This window comes from Oncorhynchus gorbuscha, linkage group LG16, assembly GCF_021184085.1.
Source record: "Oncorhynchus gorbuscha isolate QuinsamMale2020 ecotype Even-year linkage group LG16, OgorEven_v1.0, whole genome shotgun sequence".
Classification (NCBI taxonomy): Eukaryota; Metazoa; Chordata; class Actinopteri; order Salmoniformes; family Salmonidae; genus Oncorhynchus; species Oncorhynchus gorbuscha.
The window spans coordinates 42,656,904-42,681,028 of record NC_060188.1 but is presented as its reverse complement, the minus strand read 5'-3'; the positions used below and the strand labels follow the sequence as shown (position 1 = coordinate 42,681,028).

Genomic DNA, 24,125 nt, shown 5'->3' with positions numbered 1-24,125 from the left:
CATTCACTCACAACAAAACACGCCATCCAAAAACGATGCATCTTCAGTGTTTGTTTTCCCATTTCCTCAATGAGGTCCTGTGGCTTTGTGACCTCAGAGCAGATTCATTTAGAGAGCAGCAAATTATGACGGGTGTTTCCTCTTTCCTCTCCTCCCTCCCCCCCAACCCCCTCCTCTCCCTCTCCCGCTCCTGACAGACCTGGCAGCACTGCTCTAGATTTAACCTCATTGTTCTCTGCTCTGAAGTGGAATCTCCAGCCAGCCAGCCAAGTCCATCAGCCAGCCAAGTCCATCAGCCAGCAGGGGAACTGACTGATCTGACTGCTCTAAAGAGGGCTTGAGGCAGAGGGCCTCGTTACACATTGGATGACAAAGACAGTAGGGAACACACACGACACAAGATGCATACAGACACGCACACATGCAGAGTCAGGCAAACACGCACGCGCTCCGGCAGCCAGGCCGTTCCATGGCTGAGTGAGGACACCACAACGAGCCGAACCATACTCCCATTGTCAGAAAGCTCTCAGAGGACATCCTCTGCCACACACACACACACACACACACACACACACACACACACACACACACACACACACACACACACACACACACACACACACACACACACACACACACACACACACACACACACACACACACACACTATAGTTCCCTGAAGATTCACGTCAAAGTAATAGCACAATGGACAACAGAAGCGCAATGTAGCCAAACCATAGAAGGCAGAGTTAACAACATAACAAAGCAGAAATGTAACAACTGTTTTGGGACTCAATTTGGACAGGCAATAAGTCGTAGGGACAGATATAGGATTGCGGGGCACGCAGATGCAATGAACTGCTTAGAATGGGAACAGATAGAGAACAGAACAGGGAGTGTTGCCTTGGGAGGGAGGGACTGGTCTCCAGCCCCCAACTAACTCACCTGATGATGGCGAACATGGAGTTGAAGTTCTTGCACTCTCGACAGTTCAGAGCAATCTTGATGAAGTGTTTGATGGTCTTCATCCTTTTCATGGCGTTGGGCTCCCTCAGGATCTCCGTGGCGACCCAGAAGGTCTCCTGGTTGATGACCTCCTCAAACTGCTTGAGGCGCGTCTGCTGGACTCCCCCCGAGGAGTCCAGTAGCTTGAAAAGGTCGTCCACGTACTCGGTGGACTCGATGTTACGGAACAGCTCAAAGTCCCTCATGGAGAGCTGGGCGGCCACCTGCAGAACAGCACCACAACTTTATTAACGCATACGAAACGGGGAACGTGTCCGCTGCTGTACGGTCTTCAACCCCTCTGTTAAACACACAGAAATACACACACATGTAAATACACCAGATACACACACCTCCACCGTGCTGAGCTGGAGCAGGGTGATGTGACTCTCCTTCAGCAGCTCCTGGGCGTCATCGTCTGAACACAACGTCTCCGTATCCATGTTGTTCTTCAGGTAGTACCTGGGGACAGGACACACACACACACACACACACACACACACACACACACACACACACACACACACACACACACACACACACACACACACACACACACACACACACACACACACACAGTAATAATAAAGGTTAATACCGGGAAAACCATGTGTTGATTACAAAGCAGACATCACATCAAGACAACGTCTAGAAACGATACGGGACCTTTATTTATTCACGGCAAATGAGTTATTATGAGCCCTGTATGATGATTGGCTGAAAGCCGTGGGATATCACGGAATGACAGAAAATGACTAACTACGTTGGTAACCAGTTTATAATAGCAATAAGGCACCTCGGGGGGTTGTGGTATATGGCCAATATACCACGGCTAAGGGATGTCCGTAGGGACGACGCAACGCAGAGTGGTACGTTGGTCAAACACCACAAACCCCAGAGGTATCTTATGGCTTAGTTATAAAATGCATCATTATCATTAGAAAATATATAACCACATGAATAAACGTCTGTATACTATGTCAACTCCCTGGTCGACACCACCAGGGCAGCAGCAGTATTAAGATGTGTTGTGGGGGGGAGCGAGAGCAAGAGAGAGCGAGAGAGGGAGAGAGCGAGAGAGCAAGAGAGAGAGAGCGAGAGAGAGCGAGAGAGAGCGAGAGAGAGCGAGAGAGAGCGAGAGAGAGAGAGAGAGAGAGAGAGAGCGAGAGGCCCTGACAGTGGTGATCCATTACAGCCATACATTTTCCCATGGGTGGGTGAGAGAGAGAGAAACACATCTCCCCGATGCCCTTTTCTGGGAGAGCGTCCAAAAGCAGCACATTGGACTAGCGCTTCTTAATGGAGCCAAAATATGTCTACAGCTAAACCTAGAATGCAACGCAGCGGCCAGCAATGCATTTACAGTGTGCCACTTTTCATGGGCAACGTCCGGGCGCCCGTTATCGTACTTGATCTGTACTTAAAATGCCCTGGCCGACCCTGCCAACTCAAGGCATCAGGGATGGGGATCTGAATAAGAGATGGGTACAGTAGAGGGGGCTAGGTCTCTGCTGCTTGGCCACCTGGAAGGAGGCCTCCTGCTGCTTCTAGCCATCTGGGACTGACTGGAGGGCCACTGGGGCTGATGCTGGAGCTGGTTGGGGAGACTCCCCTGGCTAGATGAGTGTTTGGGCTTGTCAGGAGTGAGGACTGGAGGGTTTCTGCTGGCTAAGATTGTGTATCACCCACCAAGTCAGATCGAGGGTCAGTTCAAATCAAATCAAATTTTATTTGTCACATACACATGGTTAGCAGATGTTAATGCGAGTGTAGCGAAATGCTTGTGCTTCTAGTTCCGACAATGCAGTGATAACCAACAAGTAATCTAACTAACAATTCCAAAACTACTGTCTTATACACAGTGTAAGGGGATAAGGAACATGTACATAAGGATATATGAATGAGTGATGGTACAGAGCAGCATACAGTAGATGGTATCGAGTACAGTATATACATATGAGATGAGTGTGTAGACAAAGTAAACAAAGTGGCATAGTTAAAGTGGCTAGTGATACATGTGTTACATAAGGATGCAGTCGATGATGTAGAGTACAGTATATACATATGCATATGAGATGAATAATGTAGGGTAAGTAACATTATTACATTACATTTACATTTAAGTCATTTAGCATAAGGTAGCATTGTTTAAAGTGGCTAGTGATATATTTACATCATTTCCCATCAATTCCCATTATTAAAATGGCTGGAGTTGGGTCAGTGTCAATGACAGTGTGTTGGCAGCAGCCACTCAGTGTTAGTGGTGGCTGTTTAACAGTCTGATGGCCTTGAGATAGAAGCTGTTTTTCAGTCTCTCGGTCCCAGCTTTGATGCACCTGTACTGACCTCGCCTTCTGGATGATAGCGGGGTGAACAGGCAGTGGTTCGGTGGTTGATGTCCTTGATGATCTTTATGGCCTTCCTGTAACAACGGGTGGTGTAGGTGTCCTGGAGGGCAGGTAGTTTGCCCCCGGTGATGCGTTGTGCAGTCCTCACTACCCTCTGGAGAGCCTTACGGTTGAGGGCGGAGCAGTTGCCATACCAGGCGGTGATACAGCCCGCCAGGATGCTCTCGATTGTGCATCTGTAGAAGTTTGTGAGTGCTTTTGGTGACAAGCCGAATTTCTTCAGCCTCCTGAGGTTGAATAGGCGCTGCTGCGCCTTCTTCACGACGCTGTCAGTGTGAGTGGACCAATTCAGTTTGTCTGTGATGTGTATGCCGAGGAACTTAAAACTAGCTACCCTCTCCACTACTGTTCCATCGATGTGGATAGGGGGGTGTTCCCTCTGCTGTTTCCTGAAGTCCACAATCATCTCCTTAGTTTTGTTGACGTTGAGTGTGAGGTTATTTTCCTGACACCACACTCCGAGGGCCCTCACCTCCTCCCTGTAGGCCGTCTCGTCGTTGTTGGTAATCAAGCCTACCACTGTTGTGTCGTCCGCAAACTTGATGATTGAGTTGGAGGCGTGCGTGGCCACGCAGTCGTGGGTGAACAGGGAGTACAGGAGAGGGCTCAGAACGCACCCTTGTGGGGCCCCCGTGTTGAGGATCAGCGGGGAGGAGATGTTGTTGCCTACCCTCACCACCTGGGGGCGGCCCGTCAGGAAGTCCAGTACCCAGTTGCACAGGGCGGGGTCGAGACCCAGGGTCCTTGACTATGGTCCTTGACTAGTCTCTCAAAGCACTTCATGATGACGGAAGTGAGTGCTACGCGGCGGTAGTCGTTTAGCTCAGTTACCTTAGCTTTCTTGGGAACAGGAACAATGGTGGCCCTCTTGAAGCATGTGGGAACAGCAGACTGGTATAGGGATTGATTGAATATGTCCGTAAACACACCGGCCAGCTGGTCTGCGCATGCTCTGAGGGCGCGGCTGGGGATGCCGTCTGGGCCTGCAGCCTTGCGAGGGTTAACACGTTTAAATGTCTTACTCACCTCGGCTGCAGTGAAGGAGAGACCGCATGTTTCCGTTGCAGGCCGTGTCAGTGGCACTGTATTGTCCTCAAAGCGGGCAAAAAGTTATTTAGTCTGCCTGGGAGCAAGACATCCTGGTCCGTGACTGGGCTGGATTTCATCTTGTAGTCCGTGATTGACTGTAGACCCTGCCACATGCCTCTTGTGTCTGAGCCATTGAATTGAGATTCCACTTTGTCTCTGTACTGACGCTTAGCTTGTTTGATAGCCTTACGGAGGGAATAGCTGCACTGTTTGTATTCAGTCATGTTGCCAGACACCTTGCCCTGATTAAAAGCAGTGGTTCGCGCTTTCAGTTTCACGCGAATGCTGCCATCAATCCACGGTTTCTGGTTAGGGAATGTTTTTATCGTTGCTATGGGAACGACATCTTCGACGCACGTTCTAATGAACTCGCACACCGAATCAGCGTATTCGTCAATATTCCCATCTGACGCAATACGAAACATATCCCAGTCCACGTGATGGAAGCAGTCTTGGAGTGTGGAGTCAGCTTGGTCTGACCAGCGTTGGACAGACCTCAGCGTGGGAGCCTCTTGTTTTAATTTCTGCCTGTAGGCAGGGATCAGCAAAATGGAGTCGTGGTCAGCTTTTCCGAAAGGGGGGCGGGGCAGGGCCTTATATGCGTCGCGGAAGTTAGAGTAACAATGATCCAAGGTTTTACCACCCCTGGTTGCGCAATCGATATGCTGATAAAATTTAGGGAGTCTTGTTTTCAGATTGGCTTTGTTAAAATCCCCAGCTACAATGAATGCAGCCTCCGGATAAATGTTTTCCAGTTTGCAAAGAGTTAAATAAAGTTCGTTCAGAGCCATCGATGTGTCTGCTTGGGGGGATATATACGGCTGTGATTATAATCGAAGAGAATTCTCTTGGAAGATAATGCGGTCTACATTTGATTGTGAGGAATTCTAAATCAGGTGAACAGAAGGATTTGAGTTCCTGTATGTTTCCTTCATCACACCATGTCCCGTTAGTCATGAGGCATACGCCCCCGCCACTCTTCTTACCAGAGAGATGTTTGTTTCTGTCGGCGCGATGCGTGGAGAAACCCGTTGGCTGCACCGCCCTGGATAGCGTTTTCCCAGTAAGCCATGTCTCCGTAAAGCAAAGAACGTTGCAGTCTCTGATGTCCCTCTGGAATGCCACCCTTGCTCGGATTTCATCAACCTTGTTGTCGAGAGACTGGACATTGGCAAGAAGAATACTGGGAAGTGGTGCGCGATGTGCCCTTTTTCGGAGTCTGACCAGAACACCGCCGCGTTTCCCTCTTTTTCGGAGTCGTTTCCTTGGGTCGCTGCATGCGATCCATTCCGTTGACCTGTTTGTAAGGCAGAACACAGGATCCGCGTCGCGGAAAACATATTCTTGGTCGTACTGATGGTGAGTTGACGCTGATCTTATATTCAGTAGTTCTTCTCGACTGTATGTAATGAAACCTAAGATGACCTGGGGTACTAATGTAAGAAATAACACGTAAAAAAACAAAAAACTGCATAGTTTCCTAGGAACGCGAAGCGAGGCGGCCATCTCAGTCGGCGCCGGAAGTAGTTACTCAATGCATAGAGAAGTCCCAACAGGTCGACCAGGCACAGCTCTATTTTCATGGATAAGGGGGGCAACAAAGAGAGGGATGTTGGAAAGAGGGACATGCGCAGCAGTCTAAGGCACTGCATCTCAGTGCTAGAGGCGTCACTAGAGACCCTGGTTTGATCCTGGGCTGTAACACGACCGGCCGTGATCGGACGTCCCATAGGGCGGCGCACAATTGGCCCAGCGCCGTCCGGGTTAGGGGAGGGTTTGGCCGGGGTACGCCGTCATTATAAAATAACAATTTGTTCTTAACTGACATGCCAAGTTAAAGGTTATATACACTGCTCAAAAAAATAAAGGGAACACTAAAAGAACATCCTAGATCTGAATGAATGAAATATTCTTATTAAATACCTTTTTCTTTACATAGTTGAATGTGCTGACAACAAAATCACAAAAATTATCAATGGAAATCAAATTTATCAACCCATGGAGGTCTGGATTTTGAGTCACACTCAAAATTAAAGTGGAAAACCACACTACAGGCTGATCCAACTTTCATGTAATGTCCTTAAAACAAGTCAAAATGAGGCTCAGTAGTGTGTGTGGCCTCCATGTGCCTGTATGACCTCCCTACATGGCCTGGGCATGCTCCTGATGAGGTGGCGGATGGTCTCCTGAGGGATCTCCTCCCAGACCTGGACTAAACCATCCGCCAACTCCTGGACAGTCTGTGGTGCAACGTGGTGTTGATGGATGGAGCGAGACAGGATGTCCCAGATGTGCTCAATTGGATTCAGGTCTGGGGAACGGGCGGGCCAGTCCATAGCATCAATGCCTTCCTCTTGCAGGAAATGCTGACACACTCCAGCTACATGAGGTCTAGCATAGTCTTGCTTTAGGAGGAACCCAGGGCCAACCGCACCAGCATATGGTCTCACAAGGGGTCTGAGGATCTTATCTCGTTACCTCTCGTTACCTCTTATCTCGTTACCTAATGGCAGTCAGGCTACCTCTGGCGAGCACATGGAGGGCTGTGCGGCCCCCCAAAGAAATGCCACCCCACACCATGACTGACCCACCGCCAAACCGGTCATGCTGGAGGATGTTGCAGGCAGCAGAACATTCTCCACGGCGTCTCCAGACTGTCACATGTGCTCAGTGTGAACCTGCTTTCATCTGTGAAGAGCACAGGGCGCCAGTGGCGAATTTGCCAATCTTGGTGTTCTCTGGCAAATGCCAAACGTCCTGCACGGTGTTGGGCTGTAAGCACAACCCCAACCTGTGGACGTCGGGGCCTCATACCACCCTCATGGAGCCTGTTTCTGACAATTTGAGCAGACCAATGCACATTTGTGGCCTGCTGGAGGTCATTTTGCAGGGCTCTGGTAGTGCTCCTCCTGCTCCTCCTTGCACAAAGGCGGAGGTAGCGGTCCTGCTGCTGGGTTGTTGCCCTCCTACGGCCTCCTCTACGTCTCCTGATGTAATGGCCTGTCTCCTGGTAGCGCCTCCATGCTCTGGACACTACGCTGACAGACACAGCAAACCTTCTTGCCACAGCTCGCATTGATGTGCTATACTGGATGAGCTGCACTACCTGAGCCACTTGTGTGGGTTGTAGACTCAGTCTCATGCTACCACTAGAGTGAAAGCACCGCCAGCATTCAAAAGTGACCAAAACATCAGACAGGAAGCATAGGAACTGAGAAGTGGTCTGTGGTTATCACCTGCAGAACCACTCCTTTATTGGGGGTGTCTTGCTAATTGCCTATATATATATATGCCATTTAGCAGACGCTTTTATCCAAAGCGACTTACAGTCATGTGTGCATACATTCTACGTATGGGTGGTCCCGGGGATCGAACCCACTACCCTGGCGTTACAAGCGCCATGCTCTACCAACTGAGCTACAGAAGGACCCTATAATTTCCACCTGTTGTCTATTCCATTTGTACAACATCATGTGACATTTATTGTCGATCGGTGTTGCTAACTAAGTGGACAGTTTGATTTCACAGAAGTGTGAATGACTTGGAGTTACACTGTGTTGTTTAAGTGTTCCCTTTATTTTTTTGAGCAGTGTACTATATATATATATATTCCTGATATTTAATCCTAGTAAAAATTCCCTATTTTAGGTCAGTTAGGATCACCACTTTATTTTAAGAATGTGAAAAGTCAGAATAATAGTAGAGAGAATGATTTATTTCAGCTTTTATTTCTTTCATTATATTCCCAGTGGGTCAGAAGTTTACATACACTCAATTAGTATTTTGGTGGCATTGCCTTTAAATTGTTTAACTTGGGTCAAACGTTTTGGATTGCCTTCCAAAAGCTACCCACAATAAGTAGGGTGAATTTTGGCCCATTCCTCCTGACAGAGCTGGAGTAACGGAGTCAGGTTTGTAGGCCACCTTGCTCGCACACGCCTTTTCAGTTCTGCTCACGGTTTTGGAGCAGTGGCTTCTTCCTTGCTGAGCGGCCTTTCAAGTTATGTCAATATTATTACTGTGAATATAGATACTTTAGTACCTGTTTCCTCCAGCATCTTCACAAGGTCCTTTGCTGCTGTTTCGCACCAAAGTACATTCATCTCTAGGAGACAGAACGCGTCTCCTTCCTGAGCGGTATGGCAGCTGTGTGGTCCCATGGTGTTTTTACTTGTGTACTATTGTTTGTACAGATGAACGTGGTACCTTCAGAAGTTTGGAAATTGCTCCCAAGGATGAACCAGACTTGTGGAGGTCTACAAATTTCATTCTGAGGTCTTGGCTGATTTCTTTTGATTTCCCCATGATGTCAAGCAAAGAGGCACTGAGTTTGAAGGTATATTGGAATATTCCAAGCTGTTTAAAGGCACAGTCAACTTAGTGTATGCAAACTTCTGACCCACTGGAATTGTGATACAATAATCTGTATGTAAATAATTGTTGGAAAAATTACTCCAACCTAAGTGTATGTAAACTTCCGACTTCAACTGTATATATTGTTTGTTTTTATATACTGTTGTCTACACAAGCAACAGTATATACTAGACGAGAATATTTTTCGACTTCCATTGTCTAGCCTAGGCTGCTCTATTTTGGCCGCCGCCCGGCGCCAAGGGGCTGTCTATTACCCATAAGGCACCAGGGCTCTGTGTGCTGCCGCTGGCTGTGTATGTATGAATTATTCCAGGCGTGCAGTCAGTCTGCAGAGAGAGGCACACACACAGTGACAGAGGATCAAATATTCATGTTAACCTAGTTGGGATGAGTCTGATGTGTGACGAGAGGAGCAGGGACAGAGAGGGTGAGCGGCGACAGAGAGGGAGAGCGGCGGCAGAGAGGGAGAGCGGCGGCAGAGAGGGAGAGCGGCGGAAGAGAGGGAGAGCGGCGGCAGAGAGGGAGAGCGGCGGCAGAGAGGGAGAGCGGCGGAGAGAGGGAGAGCGGCGGCAGAGAGGAGAGCGGCAGAGAGAGAGGAGAGCGGCGGCAGAGAGGGAGAGAGGGAGAGCGGCAGAGAGGGAGAGCGGCGGCAGAGAGGGAGAGCGGCGGAAGAGGGAGAGCGGCGGCAGAGAGGGAGAGCGGCGGCAGAGAGGGAGAGCGGCAGAGAGGGAGAGCGGCGGCAGAGAGGGAGAGCGGCGGCAGAGAGGAGAGCGGCGGCAGAGAGGGAGAGCGGCGACAGAGAGGGAGAGCGGCGACAGAGAGGGAGAGCGGCGGCAGAGAGGGAGAGCGGCGGCAGAGAGGGAGAGCGGCGACAGAGAGGGAGAGCGGCGACAGAGAGGGAGAGCGGCGGAAGAGAGGGAGAGCGGCGGCAGAGAGGGAGAGCGGCGGCAGAGAGGGAGAGCGGCGGCAGAGAGGGAGAGCGGCGACAGAGAGGGAGAGCGGCGGCAGAGAGGGAGAGCGGCGGCAGAGAGGGAGAGCGGCGGCAGAGAGGGAGAGCGGCGGCAGAGAGGGAGAGCGGCGGCAGAGAGGGAGAGCGGCGGCAGAGAGGGAGAGCGGCAGAGAGAGGGAGAGCGGCGGAAGAGAGGGAGAGCGGCGGCAGAGAGGGAGAGCGGCGGCAGAGAGGGAGAGCGGCGGAAGAGAGGGAGAGCGGCGGCAGAGAGGGAGAGCGGCGGCAGAGAGGGAGAGCGGCGGCAGAGAGGGAGAGCGGCGGCAGAGAGGGCAGAGCGGCGGCAGAGAGGGATTTCGGGGAGAGAGGAGGAGCCCTCCATCTCAGAGAGGGAACTCATTTTCAGAGAGGGCAGACATTTTAACTGACGAGGGCATTTCTGGGGAGGAAGGAGGAGTCCCTCCATCTCATTACAATCTAACTCATTTTCAGACCTGAGGGGAACCAACTGGGAAGAGGTTTCACTAAACAACTGATACAGGGTCAGATCATATTATCCCATTGTGTATCCCTTTAAGGTTAAAAGATATGATTGGGGTGGGGTAATCTGATCCCAGACCTGTATTTAAGACCACAGTCCAGTGTCTTACCTGCCGTTGAGCTGGATGCGGTCAGCCAGCTTGGAGAGCTGGTCAGGTAGCCTGCGTTGTTTGATGACGCCCTCGGGGCTGACCGACACTTCACAGAGGGAGTAGTTCTCCGGGGCCGCGCTCAGGCCAAACTCGTTGACCACGTGACTGACCACGTCCTTGGCCGTGGTGTCCTTGCTGATGATGATGTAACAGCTCTGCTGGTCAGCCTTGAACACCCGGATCACCTGGTCTGGAATGTCTGATGAGTGGAGGAGAAGAACAGCTTCGAAGACTTAGGATGGACGGAATACCAGAATGCGTCCCAAATGGCACCCTATTCCCTACAGAGCGCACTACTTTTTTGACCAGGACCCAAAGAGCTCTGGTCAAAAAGTAGTGCACTATATAGGAAACATGGTGCCGTTTGGGACGCAGGTCTCTTTCATACAGAAGCGTAAATATAGTGACCCAAAATAAGTTTCCGGCAACAAAAAACAGTTGACAATTTCCATGGTAACACAAAAGTTAAAAATAAGGAAGCAAACTGCCCTCGTGGCAAAGGGATACGCACGTGAGATGCATTTCCCAATATGCCAAAGGGAACAAGCACTTCATACTTTCTCTGCTTGCACATGAAAGTGCTTGTGGTCCATTACACACTCATCAGCAGGGTAAAACAATGAGACATGAATAGCGGAGGACGATAAGCGGTATGGGTGGAGGGAAGAGCGTGGATAACATTGGAGGGAGTGAGGACAAGGGGGATCGCATGCCTGGGAGCAGTCATGCAGGGAGCCGAATGACTTCAAGAGGAAAACGTAAATAAAAAAAGGGGGAATGGGCTTGGCTGAGAGATGACCGTATCGAACACGGCACAGCTCCCTCCGTGTTTTCCAGGGAGTAGAGTGAAGCATGCTCAACGGACTGTGAGGCACAGCCATTATGGAAGCTATGTGCTCCTTTCTGGCCTCATCTCTCACTATGGCTGAGCCCATAACTGGAAACCCCATTCATTATTCCCATTACAGCAGCAAGATCGGCAGAAACAAATCACCGAGCCACACCAATAACTGCAGATGAGTCTAAATACAGTGCAGTGGCTAAGCCATAATCAACCATTTCAACCTACTTAAACTAAATGTGGGGGTGATTTGTGCCGAGGTTCTAGAGCAATCATATACCCTCCAATCATATCTAATAATTATCTTTTCACCTCCTTGACAGGACTAATACCGCCCTAAACGAATGAGAACGATTAACAAACCAAATTATTTATTGTAACGTGAGAAAGATGGCCTCCACACAGGAAAAGCCCATTTTCCACGGAGAAAAGACTCCTGGCTCTTGGGCGGTTATCTTCGGAAGTTTCTGCTGACGGAACGCTATCAGGCCCCTCCCCCCCAACAACACCCTGCCTGCTAAGCCTTTTTCCTGTTCCCTCTGTCGCAGAACCACTAGATATAAATCCCACCTAAAGCAACATTAGCAGACAGGGGCAGCGCAACAGGGCTGGGAGAAAAGCACAGGGCCAGACACGGCACGGCATTTTAACACGAAGCTCCTTCAACATAAAAATAGTCAAACACATTCAGCCATCACGAAGGATGGGTCCCAATGAGTTGCACTACATTTGACCAGGTCCCATAGGGCTCTTTTCAAATGTAGCGCACTATGTAAGGGAACAGTGTGCTATTTGGAACGAGGCCCAAGACCTCCACGCAGAGCCCAACTTAGACTGGGGTCCATGACATATGACACAGAGAGACGGAACTCAAAAGCTCATGAAGGAAGAGGGGAAAAAATGACGGGAGGGGAAACTTGGAAGCATAAACTGAATGTAGCCAAAACGAACACAGACCCTGATCTTCCACTGAGACTGGGAAGAAAGCACGTAGATACTTACAGTAGAAGCCCACGGCTGGGGAAGCAGACAGAGGAGGAGAGAGAGAGAGAGAGAGGGAGTGAACAGTGGTTGGAAACATGGAAGAGAAAGAGAGGACGGAGAACGACAGCTATCCCGTTGTGGGAGGACGGAGAACGACAGCTATCCCGTTGTGGGAGGACGGAGAACGACAGCTATCCCGTTGTGGGAGGACGGAGAACGACAGCTATCCCGTTGTGGGAGGACGGAGAACGTCAGCTATCCCGTTGTGGGAGGACGGAGAACGACAGCTATCCCGTTGTGGGAGGACGGAGAACGTCAGCTATCCCGTTGTGGGAGGACGGAGAACGACAGCGGGGCAGAGGGACTTTCACTAAAGCATCTGTTTATAATCAGATCAGTGTACTGGAGAGAGGGAAGGCACAGTGTGTGTCGGACAGAGAGCTGGGATCTGAGTCTGCCGCAGTCACACACACACGCCTTCTTACACCCAAATCAAAGGCCTAGAAGAATAACACCATACTTAACTCCAAACTCCAGTTTCTCTGATCCCCCCTCTTAATCTAATTTGAGTCCAGGCTTTGTGAGGGATTACTCCCCACACTGAGAGGGCCGCTTTGAAATGAGTGGATAGGGGAGGGGGGTCTGCACTTGTCGATGAACATCCCCCCTACCTACCTGTCAGTCACAGTGAAAGAGCCAGAGCACAGTCGGTGGAGAAGAGAAATGGCACTAATAGAAGATGATTCATCTCCTATCTCAGGGGGCTTGGCGGGAGGGGGGTGCGGGGGCAGTCCTCTACAGGCCTGTGTGATGTATTGGGGCTGCAGACTGGACCCTCTGACTGCGGGGCTGCGCTGAATGACAAACGATTGGGGAGGATAAATCAAAAGCATATTCCCCCCTCCACTCTCCTCGGGGAGGCCGCTTAGTTGTTTAAAAAATGATGGGCTCTGAAATCTGTCAGCGTTTAATCCCTTCCATAAGGCTCTAATTCGGTTTCATGTCCGAGCTCTTGAAATGGAAATGCTTGAGACACAGAGGAGTAACAGAACACCGGCGTGTGTGTGTGTGTGTGTGTGTGTGTGTGTGTGTGTGTGTGTGTGTGTGTGTGTGTGTGTGTGTGTGTGTGTGTGTGTGTGTGTGTGTGTGTGTGTGTGTGTGTGTGTGTGTGTGTGTGTGTGTGTGTGTGTGTGTGTGTGTGTGTGTGTGTGTGTGTGTGTGTGTGTGTGTGTGTGTGGCGTGCTCATAATGATCAATTCTGTGATTAACCCGAGGGCCTGCGGGGCAGAGCAGTGTGAGGAGTTTCTCCAAGCAGGAAGTGCTTTCACTCTCTGTGAGAAGTGTTCCTCTCTGAGTAATTACTGCTGTTTTCCCACCGCACAGCTCCACTGTTACGCCTATTGCTGACATAACACGGTCAGAAGAGGCCCCCCGCTTGAAGAAAGAACAAGGTAAACACTTGTGTAAAGTGCGCCCATCTTCAGTTGGTAATTGTCTCAGTGGAGTAGTGAGCAGTCTTCACTACCCAAGCAGTGATCGCCGTGTGGTGAGCATGAGACTGAATGGGCAGGTGTTGGCCAAGGGGCAGTGAGTGCTTCTGCCTCTGTGTTTTTATCTCACCCTTATTTAACCAAGAAAAGAGAGAGTGTGTGTGTGTGTGTGTGTGTGTGTGTGTGTGTGTGTGTGTGTGTGTGTGTGTGTGTGTGTGTGTGTGTGTGTGTGTGTGTGTGTGTGTGTGTGTGTGTGTGTGTCTTTCACCTGCTGGATTGGAGAAGTCCAACACATTAGTGGCTGGCTGCAGCAGGTCAGGGCTGCTGGATGAGAGGCTGCCAGGGATGGGCATGATGGCCACGCTGTGCCTGCACTGCTTAGTGCCCACGATGCTGTCATCCTGAGACTGACCCACGCCACCATCACTGTGGCACAGAGAGACAGAGAGAGGGAGATGAGAGGGGATGTCAGATCACTTTTACGATAAGGGGCTTGAGTTTTCCCTGGTCAGGAACTCCTGGCCCCGGAGCCATATTCAATCACGCCGCATTCAAACAAACAGTTAAAAGAAGCCTTCCTGGTCTTCTTGATATCTCTACAGTGCACTGCAATCACAGCAATCCTTTCATAGGTAGTGATGGATACTTATGGGGTTGGCTAAGATCCATCCATGAAAGATCACATGAATGATGTGGCTGACGAGCAGGGTGCACCGAAACCAAACACAAACCAGGCCCAGGAATGACGATGACAGCCCAGTGAGCACACATACACACATCAACAAGACACGCACAGACACCCAAACAAACACTATGCATGATGGATGGCAAGGATGAGAAGCCTTTGTACAGACACCGGGGGGAAAAAAACCTTTATGCGTGACATTCAATCTAAGACAGACATTTCAATGGGGCTAGGATGAGAGGTCTGCTCGCCGGGCCTGCCTCTCTGTGAGTGTGTCTAGAGTCAACTCTCGAGGGTAAACAGGGACAGGGAGAGACATCAGCATTAAAAAGGGTCTGATATGCAAATGGGATCCTTTTGACGAATGGTCTCATTACGATTGGGGGATGCGGTGGTGTCTTTGTGGCTGGATGCCACTCCCCTGACGGTGTCAGAACACCAACACACCAACATCAGGCCTCCGGGACACAGCTCTAATTGACGGTTTCCGTACTAAACGGCCCTCGCAGCTGCTGGAGACGGAAGGGGACCTGGCTGACGTGTAAAAGCGATATTTCAGCCTAGGCAAAATTTCCTGAATTGGTTCAAATTAGGTTACGGTCAGTAAGAATTTGGCTTATGGTTAAGGTAAGGGTCAGTTTTAGATTTTGGGATGCTGGTCAGAAAAGTTGCCCCCCCCATCCCACAGGTGGACTAACTGATTGACACTTCCAAGGTCCCTCCTCCCCCAAATGACACACACAGACTGATACGGGACCAACAAAGCCTGCTACTCCCAGATCCTTTTGTGTGGTCTTGCCAATGCCAATGGTTTGGCGTGACAATGACCATAGGGCTTGACAAGACAGTACAAAGAGACCAGGGACCAGGCTAGCGCGGTTAGCAGAGCGCACATAACAACTTACCGACATAGATACGGCATAAAACCAAGACAACAAATGTCAGACATAATGTAGCGACAGACACACTATAAACGGAATGTAGACATAAACAAACAGAAACATACACGCGTCACAGATAGGAATCCATCACGTCTGAATCACCTTGGATCGCGGAGGGCAAAGACTGAGTTTTGAGGTATGAGGAAGTAGAGTTTAAACGTTTGGTTGAATCTCAAGTCACTGAGGAATGTGATTGGCACACTTTCCACGACCGCAGAAAGTCCTAATGCCAATCACATTCCTCAGTGACTTGAGATTCAACCAAACGTTTAAACTCTACTTCCTCATACCTCAAAACTCAGTCTTTGCCCTCCGCGATCCAAGGTGATTCAGATGTCTACATTACGCCTAGGTTAGTTACGTGAGCACTTTTTACGCTACTATTATAGGCAAGCACCTTATCATGTTACACCTCAATCCCAATCAAATTAATACATGCCATTTCCTTTAGGCTACGGTGTGTTGCATACATAAAATGTGGAGCGAAGCACCATGGGATGTGAAGCCGACAAATAAGAAGAAAGCTGCACATGGAAGCACTTCACCGTATTCTCAAGCTCTACTCTAACCGACCGTGAAGCTGCGGAGAATTCCACAGAGGGGAATAAACAGGTAGGGTAGGAAGGATTTTTGTGTCGCATGAAGATCCCAATGCAGTCCTCCGGCTTTCCGTTAAAAAAGGTCATTGCTGAATTCATCCCAGCCTCCAATGACTGTGTGCGCCCGCGTCAGAAACGGCACCCTATGCCCTACATAGTGCACTGAATGCCCAGGGCACATATAGGGAAAAGGGTCCCAATTTGGAACACATGCTGTGTTTTCTCCACGTTGCCAGTGAATGAGGGAACTAAATCACACAAGTGTCTTACCCAAAGAGTCCCCTGTGCAGGTGAGGCAGTTAGAGGAGGGACAGAGGACAGTGAAGAGCATGAGAACAACAGAACAACAAGGCTGCAGTACAGTACAGTGTGCCAGCGGCATGTTTGCACTGAGCAGCAACAACACAGACAGGCAGATAACGAAGGGACGAGGGGCAAGGCCACAGTATCCAGACACTGGACGTTAAACACACACACAGACAGACAGTAGACTCGTACAGATGGACATTGATTAAATGTACCTCAGTGGAGGCTGCGGAGGGGAGGACGGCTCATAATAAAGGCTGGACCAGAGCAAACGGAATGGCGTCAAACCAGGTGCGTGATACCATTCCAGGGATTCCGCTCCAGCCGTTACCATGAGTCCATCCCCCTGCCAATTAAGGTGCCACCAACCTCCTGTGATGTACCTACACACATCTCAGTCAAACACACATGGGCAGACACAAAAGTAGCAATTTTTTTTCTCCCTTATTTAGTTGAACCAATCATCATTGACCTAACTGATAACCTCACACTAATCAAATATACTAAAAGTATTGAATATACATTTACACATCCAATATACGCTGAGTGTACAAAACATAGAATGACCAGGTGAATCCAGGTGAAAGCACCAGTTTAAGTGTCAAGAACTGCAACGCTGCTGAGTTATTCACGCTCAACAGTTTCCCGTGTGTATCAAGAATGGTCCGCCACCCAAAGGACACCCAGCCAACCTGACAACTGTGGGAAGCATTGGCGTCAACATGGGCCAGCATCCCTGTGGAACGCTTTTGACACCTTGTCGAGTCCAAGCTCTGACGAATTGAGGCTGTTCTGAGGTTAAAATAGGGTGCAACTCAATATTATGTCGTAAATGTTTTGTACACCCAGTGCACATTTACATCAGGAAACCCACAGGACAGCCCGCTTTGGAGAAATGGCTGATATATCTACTTATACACTTTTAAACACAGATAATGAGTATAAGAATGAGAGTTTAAGAGGTTAGATGATAAATACCCTGGCTATCCCTTGCAGTCGTCTCGTCAAATCACCACCATTCGTGTCCAGCTCAAACTACCTAGTCTATTGGCTGCCAATGGAATCCCAGTAAATCAACTGGTTGATCAATATATGACCCAGCAGCAAAGCCAGGCAGTCATGTGACTTGCCTACTGTAGAATACTGCAGGGAGTAGCCGACTTTTTAAAATATTTTTTTTAATATCATTTTTTTATTTTAAATGTATTTAACAAGGCAAGTCAGTAAAGAACAAATTCTTATTTTCAACAACGGCCTAGGAACAGTGGGTTAACTGCCTTGTTCAGGGGCAGAACAACAGATTTTTATACCTCGTCAGCTCGGGGATTCGATCATGCAACCGTCCCGGTTACTAGTCCAGTGCTCTAACCACTAGGCTACCTTCCCTGACCTGTCCATCCTCCTGCTTCCACCGCCATCAGCAAAAGGCACATGACTCAAGTATCACACGTGGAATAAAGATGGAGACCTGTGCTTGCCCTTTGTAAAGGTCTTCACCACTGTTTATTACACTACGTCCGGGTCCCAAACGGTTAACCATTCCCCTATGGGCCCTGGTCAAAACAAGACGCGGGGAATAGGGTGCCGATTGGCACACAGCCTAAGTAGAGAGAAGAGGACATGTTCCATCACATCAGCAGCCCGATGAGTTGACAACGTAAGGCCAAGCATCAGAAGTGACTGACGTCTGAAATCATACACTGACTTCACTACCCCAGCAGGAAGAACAACCACACACAAAGCTGTTGATGACGTTGACCGTAATCGCTAGCTACTAGCATGCGCCGCGGTGAGCCACTACCACGTTCTATCACATTGTCGGTCTATAATAGATAGACGACTAAAGAAGCGTGATGCTCCCCAATCAGTCTCTCTCATCTCCACTCTCTCTAAGTCTGCGCAGAGTAAATGGAATAAAACATGAATGAAAGCGATGTGATTTAGATACAGTTGTTGATTGGCTATGGCAGATCAATGGCTCAATGATGCTAAACGGTTTCGTGAAATGCAGGGTGATTAAACTACGAGCTGACGGAGCAGAGCGTGCGTCGAGGGGAAAGGCAGAACTTTACGTGAGAGCGTTGCCAACGTCTCCCTGGGCAAGTAACACTGTTTCGTTCTCACCCTGCACTGAAACAGTACGAATCATAATGAGTCCAATGGAAGGTATGAAATCGGACTAAAATTGCATGTTTATGTTTTCAAAGAACAGACCCTCCCCCAAAAAGCTTTTCCTTTAATCTACAATAACTTTAAAAGCTTTTAAGGGTAGAGCGAAAGAGAATGGTCCAGCTGTCGCTGACATGGAGCGAAATCAAAGATGAGGACTATGACAATGACTCCCTTTTACCTTAAAGCCCAGACAAACAAATACAACCCAATACTCTCCTACCTGAAGGGTTTAGGTGGTAGGATGCTGAAGCGGGTCTTCTCTAGCATCTTCCTGATCTTGTTCCGTCCTCCAGAAACGGTGTTGGCCTTCATCTTCTTGGTGGCCTTGTGGTCTGTGGGGAACTCCATGTCTCCAGGTAGGTCCGGGATGGAGAAGCGGTTGCCCTTCTTCTCCTGGATCTTGGGAATGTGCGGAACGCCATTCTTCTTCTCGTGAACGATCCGGCTTAGCAGCTCTTTGAACACTGGGGAGAGGAGAGGAGTGAAAGTGGGTGAATGACAAGACGCAGGTCACAGAAGTAGGGTTGTAAAATCCTGGTAACGTTTGCCAAATTCCCAGGTTTTCCCAGAAAGTATGGTTGGAAGACTTGGGAAACTTGAGAAAGTTACAAGCCTTTTGCAACCCAACACACGACTGGCCACAGATACAGGCACTGACCCAGGTACAGACAACTGTTGACATCTGGCATTTTAATCTCAGATGGTCCTGCATCTTTAACGAAAAAATCCTAGATATGATAAGAGGGCAGATTGTACTAACCGAAGATGTTGGTCTTGACTGTGAGGGAGAGGTGTGTGTTGTTCCTCAGGAAGTCCATAGCTTTGATGTAGGAGATGTTCTCAAAGTTCTGACCATTTATCTCCATTATCTGAACGAGGAAAAGACAAGAGAGCTTTGAGTCAAACTGCACTTGTTACTGGAAATACCCACAAAGGGCATCAGAACAGCAATCTAAACCGTATGAAATGGAAGAAAAATGTCGACTTCAAAAAGCAAAAGGCCACTCCGTGTATCTTTGACTAGTAAAAGTACAATATAAAAACAGCACAACACGAGTAAACACTTCCCCTACCTGGTCTCCCCGTTTGAGTCCGGCCTCCGCGGCCTTGCTGCCCCCCTCCACCGACTCCACGAAGATGCCGAAGCCCCTCTCGCTTCCGCCATGCAGGCTGAAGTAGAGCGGGGACTCTCTGGACGGTTTCTGCAGGGTGATCTGCCTCCACTTGGCCTTGGCTGCGCACGCTATGTTCAGCAGCCTCAGGTGACCCTTCATTTTCTAAAAGGAACAGAACAGGCTTCAACACCTACTCACTCACCTGAGTTGTTACGCCCACAGACAGAAGCTCCGCACGTCTGTCTGACCACAGAGTGAAGCTGAAGGTGTGAGGCTTCAGTTTAGAGACGGCGTGAACACCTATTCATTCTATGGTGCACTACTTTTGACCAGGGCTCATAGTGCTTTGGTCAATAGTAGTGCACTATAGGGAATGGAATGCCATTTGGGACACACCGTTAGTATAGACACAATATGGGAACGCTGATCTTACTGTGGTTTCCAGCAGCTTCTCGAAGTCTTCAAGGAACCTTGTCATGGCCGGGTCACCTTCAAAGTCGTTGAAATGGTTGTTCACCCATAACAACACTATGCGTGTCACCTACACAGCGAAACACAAGGCTGTCAAAGCTTCGTCAACTAACTTCATTAGAGAATCTTGTATATTTTCAACAAACAAAAAAAGCAAGCAATCTCCAAACTTCAAACATTCCAAAGACACAGTACCTTCAGAACGAATTCATACCTCTAGACTTGTTCCACACTTTGTTGTGTTACACCCCAAATTCAAAATGGGTTACACATATGTTTTACTCACCAATCTACACACAATACTCCATAATGACAAAGTGAAAACATGTTTCTAGAAATATTAGCAAATGTATTGAAATTGAAATACAAAAATATGTCATTTACATTAAGTATTCACATCCATTTATACTGTGCTACTCCAAATCGAGCTAGGGGTGCACACAATTTATTTTGATCATGCTTGAGATTTCACGACAACTCGAATAGAAAGAAAAACACCCGTCGATATAAGATCCTACCGTTGACAGTGTGTGTCAGAGCAGAATCTATACCATGAAGTCCGAGGAACTGTCCGTAGATCTCCGAGAGGGAATTGTGGGAAAGGGTATGAAAACTTTTCTAGAGTGTTGAAAGTTTCCGAAAGTACAGTGGTCTCAATCATTGGGAAGTGGAAAAAATATGGAACTACCCAGACTCCTACCTAGAGATGGCTGTCCGACCAAAGTAAGCAACCGCGCAAAAAGGACCTTGGTCAAGGAGGTAACCAAGAATCAAATGACCACTCTGACAGAACTACAGAGTTCCTTGGCTGAGATGGGAGATCCTCTACAGCACTTCACCAAACTGGATTTCATCGGAGAGCGGACAGATGGAAGCCACTCCTGAGAAATAGGCACCGTTAGCAAAAAGGCACGTGAAAGACTGAGATCATAAGGCAAAAGATTTTGTGGTCTGATAAAAACAAAAATGTAACTATTTGGCCTGAATGCAAAGCCCTACGTCTGGAGAAAACCAGGCACAGCTCATCACCCATCGAACACCATCCCCACCGTGAAGCATGGCGGTGGCAGCATCGTGTTATGGGGATGCATTTCAGCGGCAAGGACTGGGAGACTGATAAGGATAGGGGGGGAACAATGAATGGAGCAAAATACAGGTAAATCCTGGATGAGAATCTGCTTCAGAGAGCAAACAACCTTACAATGTACATTTTCATCCCAGTCTAACAGGACGATGACCGTAAGCATAGATACAAAGAAATGCTGTAATGGCTTCAGAACAAGAATGTGAAAGTCCTTGAGTGGTACAGCCCAAGCCCAGACTTTAATCCCATTGAAAATCTGTGAAAAGACTTGCTGTTAACTGCCACTCCCCATCTAACTTAACAGAGTTTGAGAAAATCTGCACGGAAGAACGGGAGAAAATCCACAAATCCAAAATGTGCAAAGCTGATAGAGACATACCCAAGACGACTTAAAGCAGTAATCACCGCCAAAGGCGCTTCTACAAAGTACTAACACTCAGAGGAATGAATACTTGATATATCTGCATTTCATTTTCACTAAACTTGCAAACATTTCAAAAAACACGTTTCCACTTTGTCATTATGGGGTATTTGTGTGTAGATGGGTGAGAGAAAAAAAGATATTAAATCTATTTTGAATTCAGGCTGTAACACAAACATTTTTGGAATAGGTCAAGGGGTATGAATACTTTCTGAATGCACTCTATCATAGGTGAGGTGAGATGGCAAAAATGTATTTCTCAGTAATCTTTCTTTGAACTGCAAGAGTCCGGAAATGCAGTGGCTGAAAAAATAAAAATAAGAGTAGCATTGTTCTAATCGAAGCAAAGGTCATCTTCGAACACGATGAAGCAACCACACCGCAGACAGAGCTACAAACAGCCACTCTCTCTTTGAGGGGAAGGGCCCCTTTAAGAGGAAGAATGATTATGCGACAAATGACATCCCAATAAAGACTATTGACAGCACAAGACTAATCTTATGTTAAATCATTTATGCACTATGAGAGTATCTGGACGGGACAAATCCCCCGTACAACAAAGAACGCTGACCTGGCACAAGTTGTATTGATTACTGTGTAGTATACCCACGCCTTCACATAAGGAAGCAGGCACAACGCAAACACACACATACACACAATACTGTACACACCGTGTCTCTGAGGCTGTCGACTTTGAACCACTCGAGCAGCTTCTTGCCGACTTCCATGGGGCTGGAGAGGAAGGTGCGGTAGGTGAGGAGGAAGTCTTCGATGTAGGTGGGGTCAACCACCGATGGCTCCTCCACCAGGTGCAATATCAAACGCTCTGGGGTGCCCTGAGTGGACAGACACACATTAAATCACGACTGCATTCCAACTCTCAATACAATTACAATACAATTTTGTAAGTCCCCTCGGCAGCAATTAAGGCACTATTTTCACCAAGGAGATCAGAGTCATTTTGGATTACTTTAAGAAAAAATGGAATAGGGTGAAAGGATAGCACTTCAAAGCAAACCTTGTGTGAACAGTCACCTGACAAGAAGAGATCGCCAAGGAAACAGAGTGTGTTTTTCGGGCAATAGTAAGTAAAGTGAGCCGTTTTCAAATGATTGAAAGACGAGAATACAGAAGTGAGGATCAGATCAGCAACAGGCACCCATCTGTACTGTAGGTGTTTGGGGGAGCGAAGGAGTCTTAGTACAGTATATACATATGAGATGAGTAATGTAGGGTATGTAAACAAAGTGGCATAGTTTAAAGTGGCTAGAGATACATGTATTACATAAAGATGCAGTAGATGATATAGAGTACAGTATATACATATACATATGAGATGAGTAATGTAGTAATGTATATAAACATTATATTATATTAAGTGGTATTGTCACCGGTAGGTGGTGTCTGCATACATTCAAACCAGAAAATTATGACCATTTCAAGATGATTTCTCAGACAAGATTACACCCTAAATCTAGACCTGGACTGACATGTAAACTCAATGGGGGGGGGGGGGGGAGTCACCATTCAGGACTAGGGATGGTGTAATCTGGTGAAGGCCTTTTAACTCTTATATTTTGTTCCTCACCTTGATGACGATGTGCCCCTTCCTGGTGCCGCTGCGGTCCAGCTCGCGATGTTCCTTCACCATCACGATCTCTCCCTCCTCCTCCACCTTGTGCGTGTTCTTCTCCACATGGTTGAGGATCCGCCAGTAGTCCTCTTGGGCGATGCACACAAACTGGTCCACAATGACATGGGGACAGCGGGTGAACTTATAGTACAGGAGCCTGGTGCTCCGCACTAGAGCTGGGTACTCAAACAGTAACACGGAAGAACCCCGGGAGCAGGAGAGAGGCATGGCAGGGATGGATGACTGGTGGCTAGTGCTACTGGTCCAGCAATGCTAGTCGACAAGCGAACAGACAAGCTCCACTCCTATGGCAACTGGTCCATCTATGATAGCATACTGTGGCTGGTGTTTACTATCTTGGTTCTGCTACTCTCCCCGAGCTAACGTTCACCTGGCTGAAAGGTCAAGCTACACACCCCTGGCTGGTGTTCATCTTTCTGCCTGCGGCCGTCTCGCTGAGCTGTCGTTCAGGGTGTGAAACTGTGACAGCAAACAACGCTTCTGGTGAAAGAGCTCTTCAAGGAACTAGACATTGTTTGTGTAGAAACTGTGTAGTGACTGAGAGAGCAGCTCAAACCACTTCTCGAGAGGTCAGGCTACTTTTACAACTGCTGCCTCCTATCTCTATATTAAGACCTGGTTCCTCTTCTGCATGACTAAGCAATAGCTCTTCAACCTAGCCCTCCTTTGCTTGTGAAAGTCAACACCGTTTTAAAGAGATTAAACACCATCTTAAGCGCTCACAAATTGGAATTTCGTAACATATCATATGAATTGCAGATGAAAATATTTTTATTTCAGGACGTGACGTATCATAGAAATGGAATAAGTCGTACACAATTGTGCTCTATTTTCGGGGACCCATTTTG

General features: G+C 48.3%; 1 protein-coding gene across 7 annotated transcripts in view; it reads right to left on the bottom strand.

Annotated features, from left to right (window-relative positions):
• LOC123999125 (rap guanine nucleotide exchange factor 6-like) overlaps positions 1–24,125 on the bottom strand; it is a 136,432-nt gene that overhangs the window by 18,781 nt on the left and 93,526 nt on the right. For 5 of the 7 annotated variants that reach the window (XM_046304557.1, XM_046304564.1, XM_046304560.1 and 2 more), the window contains 11 exons: positions 23,212–23,364; positions 22,295–22,459; positions 20,081–20,188; positions 19,606–19,809; positions 19,293–19,401; positions 18,753–18,996; positions 14,098–14,255; positions 12,358–12,372; positions 10,473–10,713; positions 1,359–1,467; positions 946–1,229 (listed from right to left, as the gene is read on the bottom strand). In XM_046304557.1, the coding sequence (XP_046160513.1) occupies positions 946–1,229; positions 1,359–1,467; positions 10,473–10,713; positions 12,358–12,372; positions 14,098–14,255; positions 18,753–18,996; positions 19,293–19,401; positions 19,606–19,809; positions 20,081–20,188; positions 22,295–22,459; positions 23,212–23,364 (1,790 nt within the window). The remainder of the gene's footprint in view (positions 1–945; positions 1,230–1,358; positions 1,468–10,472; positions 10,714–12,357; positions 12,373–14,097; positions 14,256–18,752; positions 18,997–19,292; positions 19,402–19,605; positions 19,810–20,080; positions 20,189–22,294; positions 22,460–23,211; positions 23,365–24,125) is intronic. The other 2 variants (XM_046304558.1, XM_046304562.1) reach the window with 1 other exon arrangement.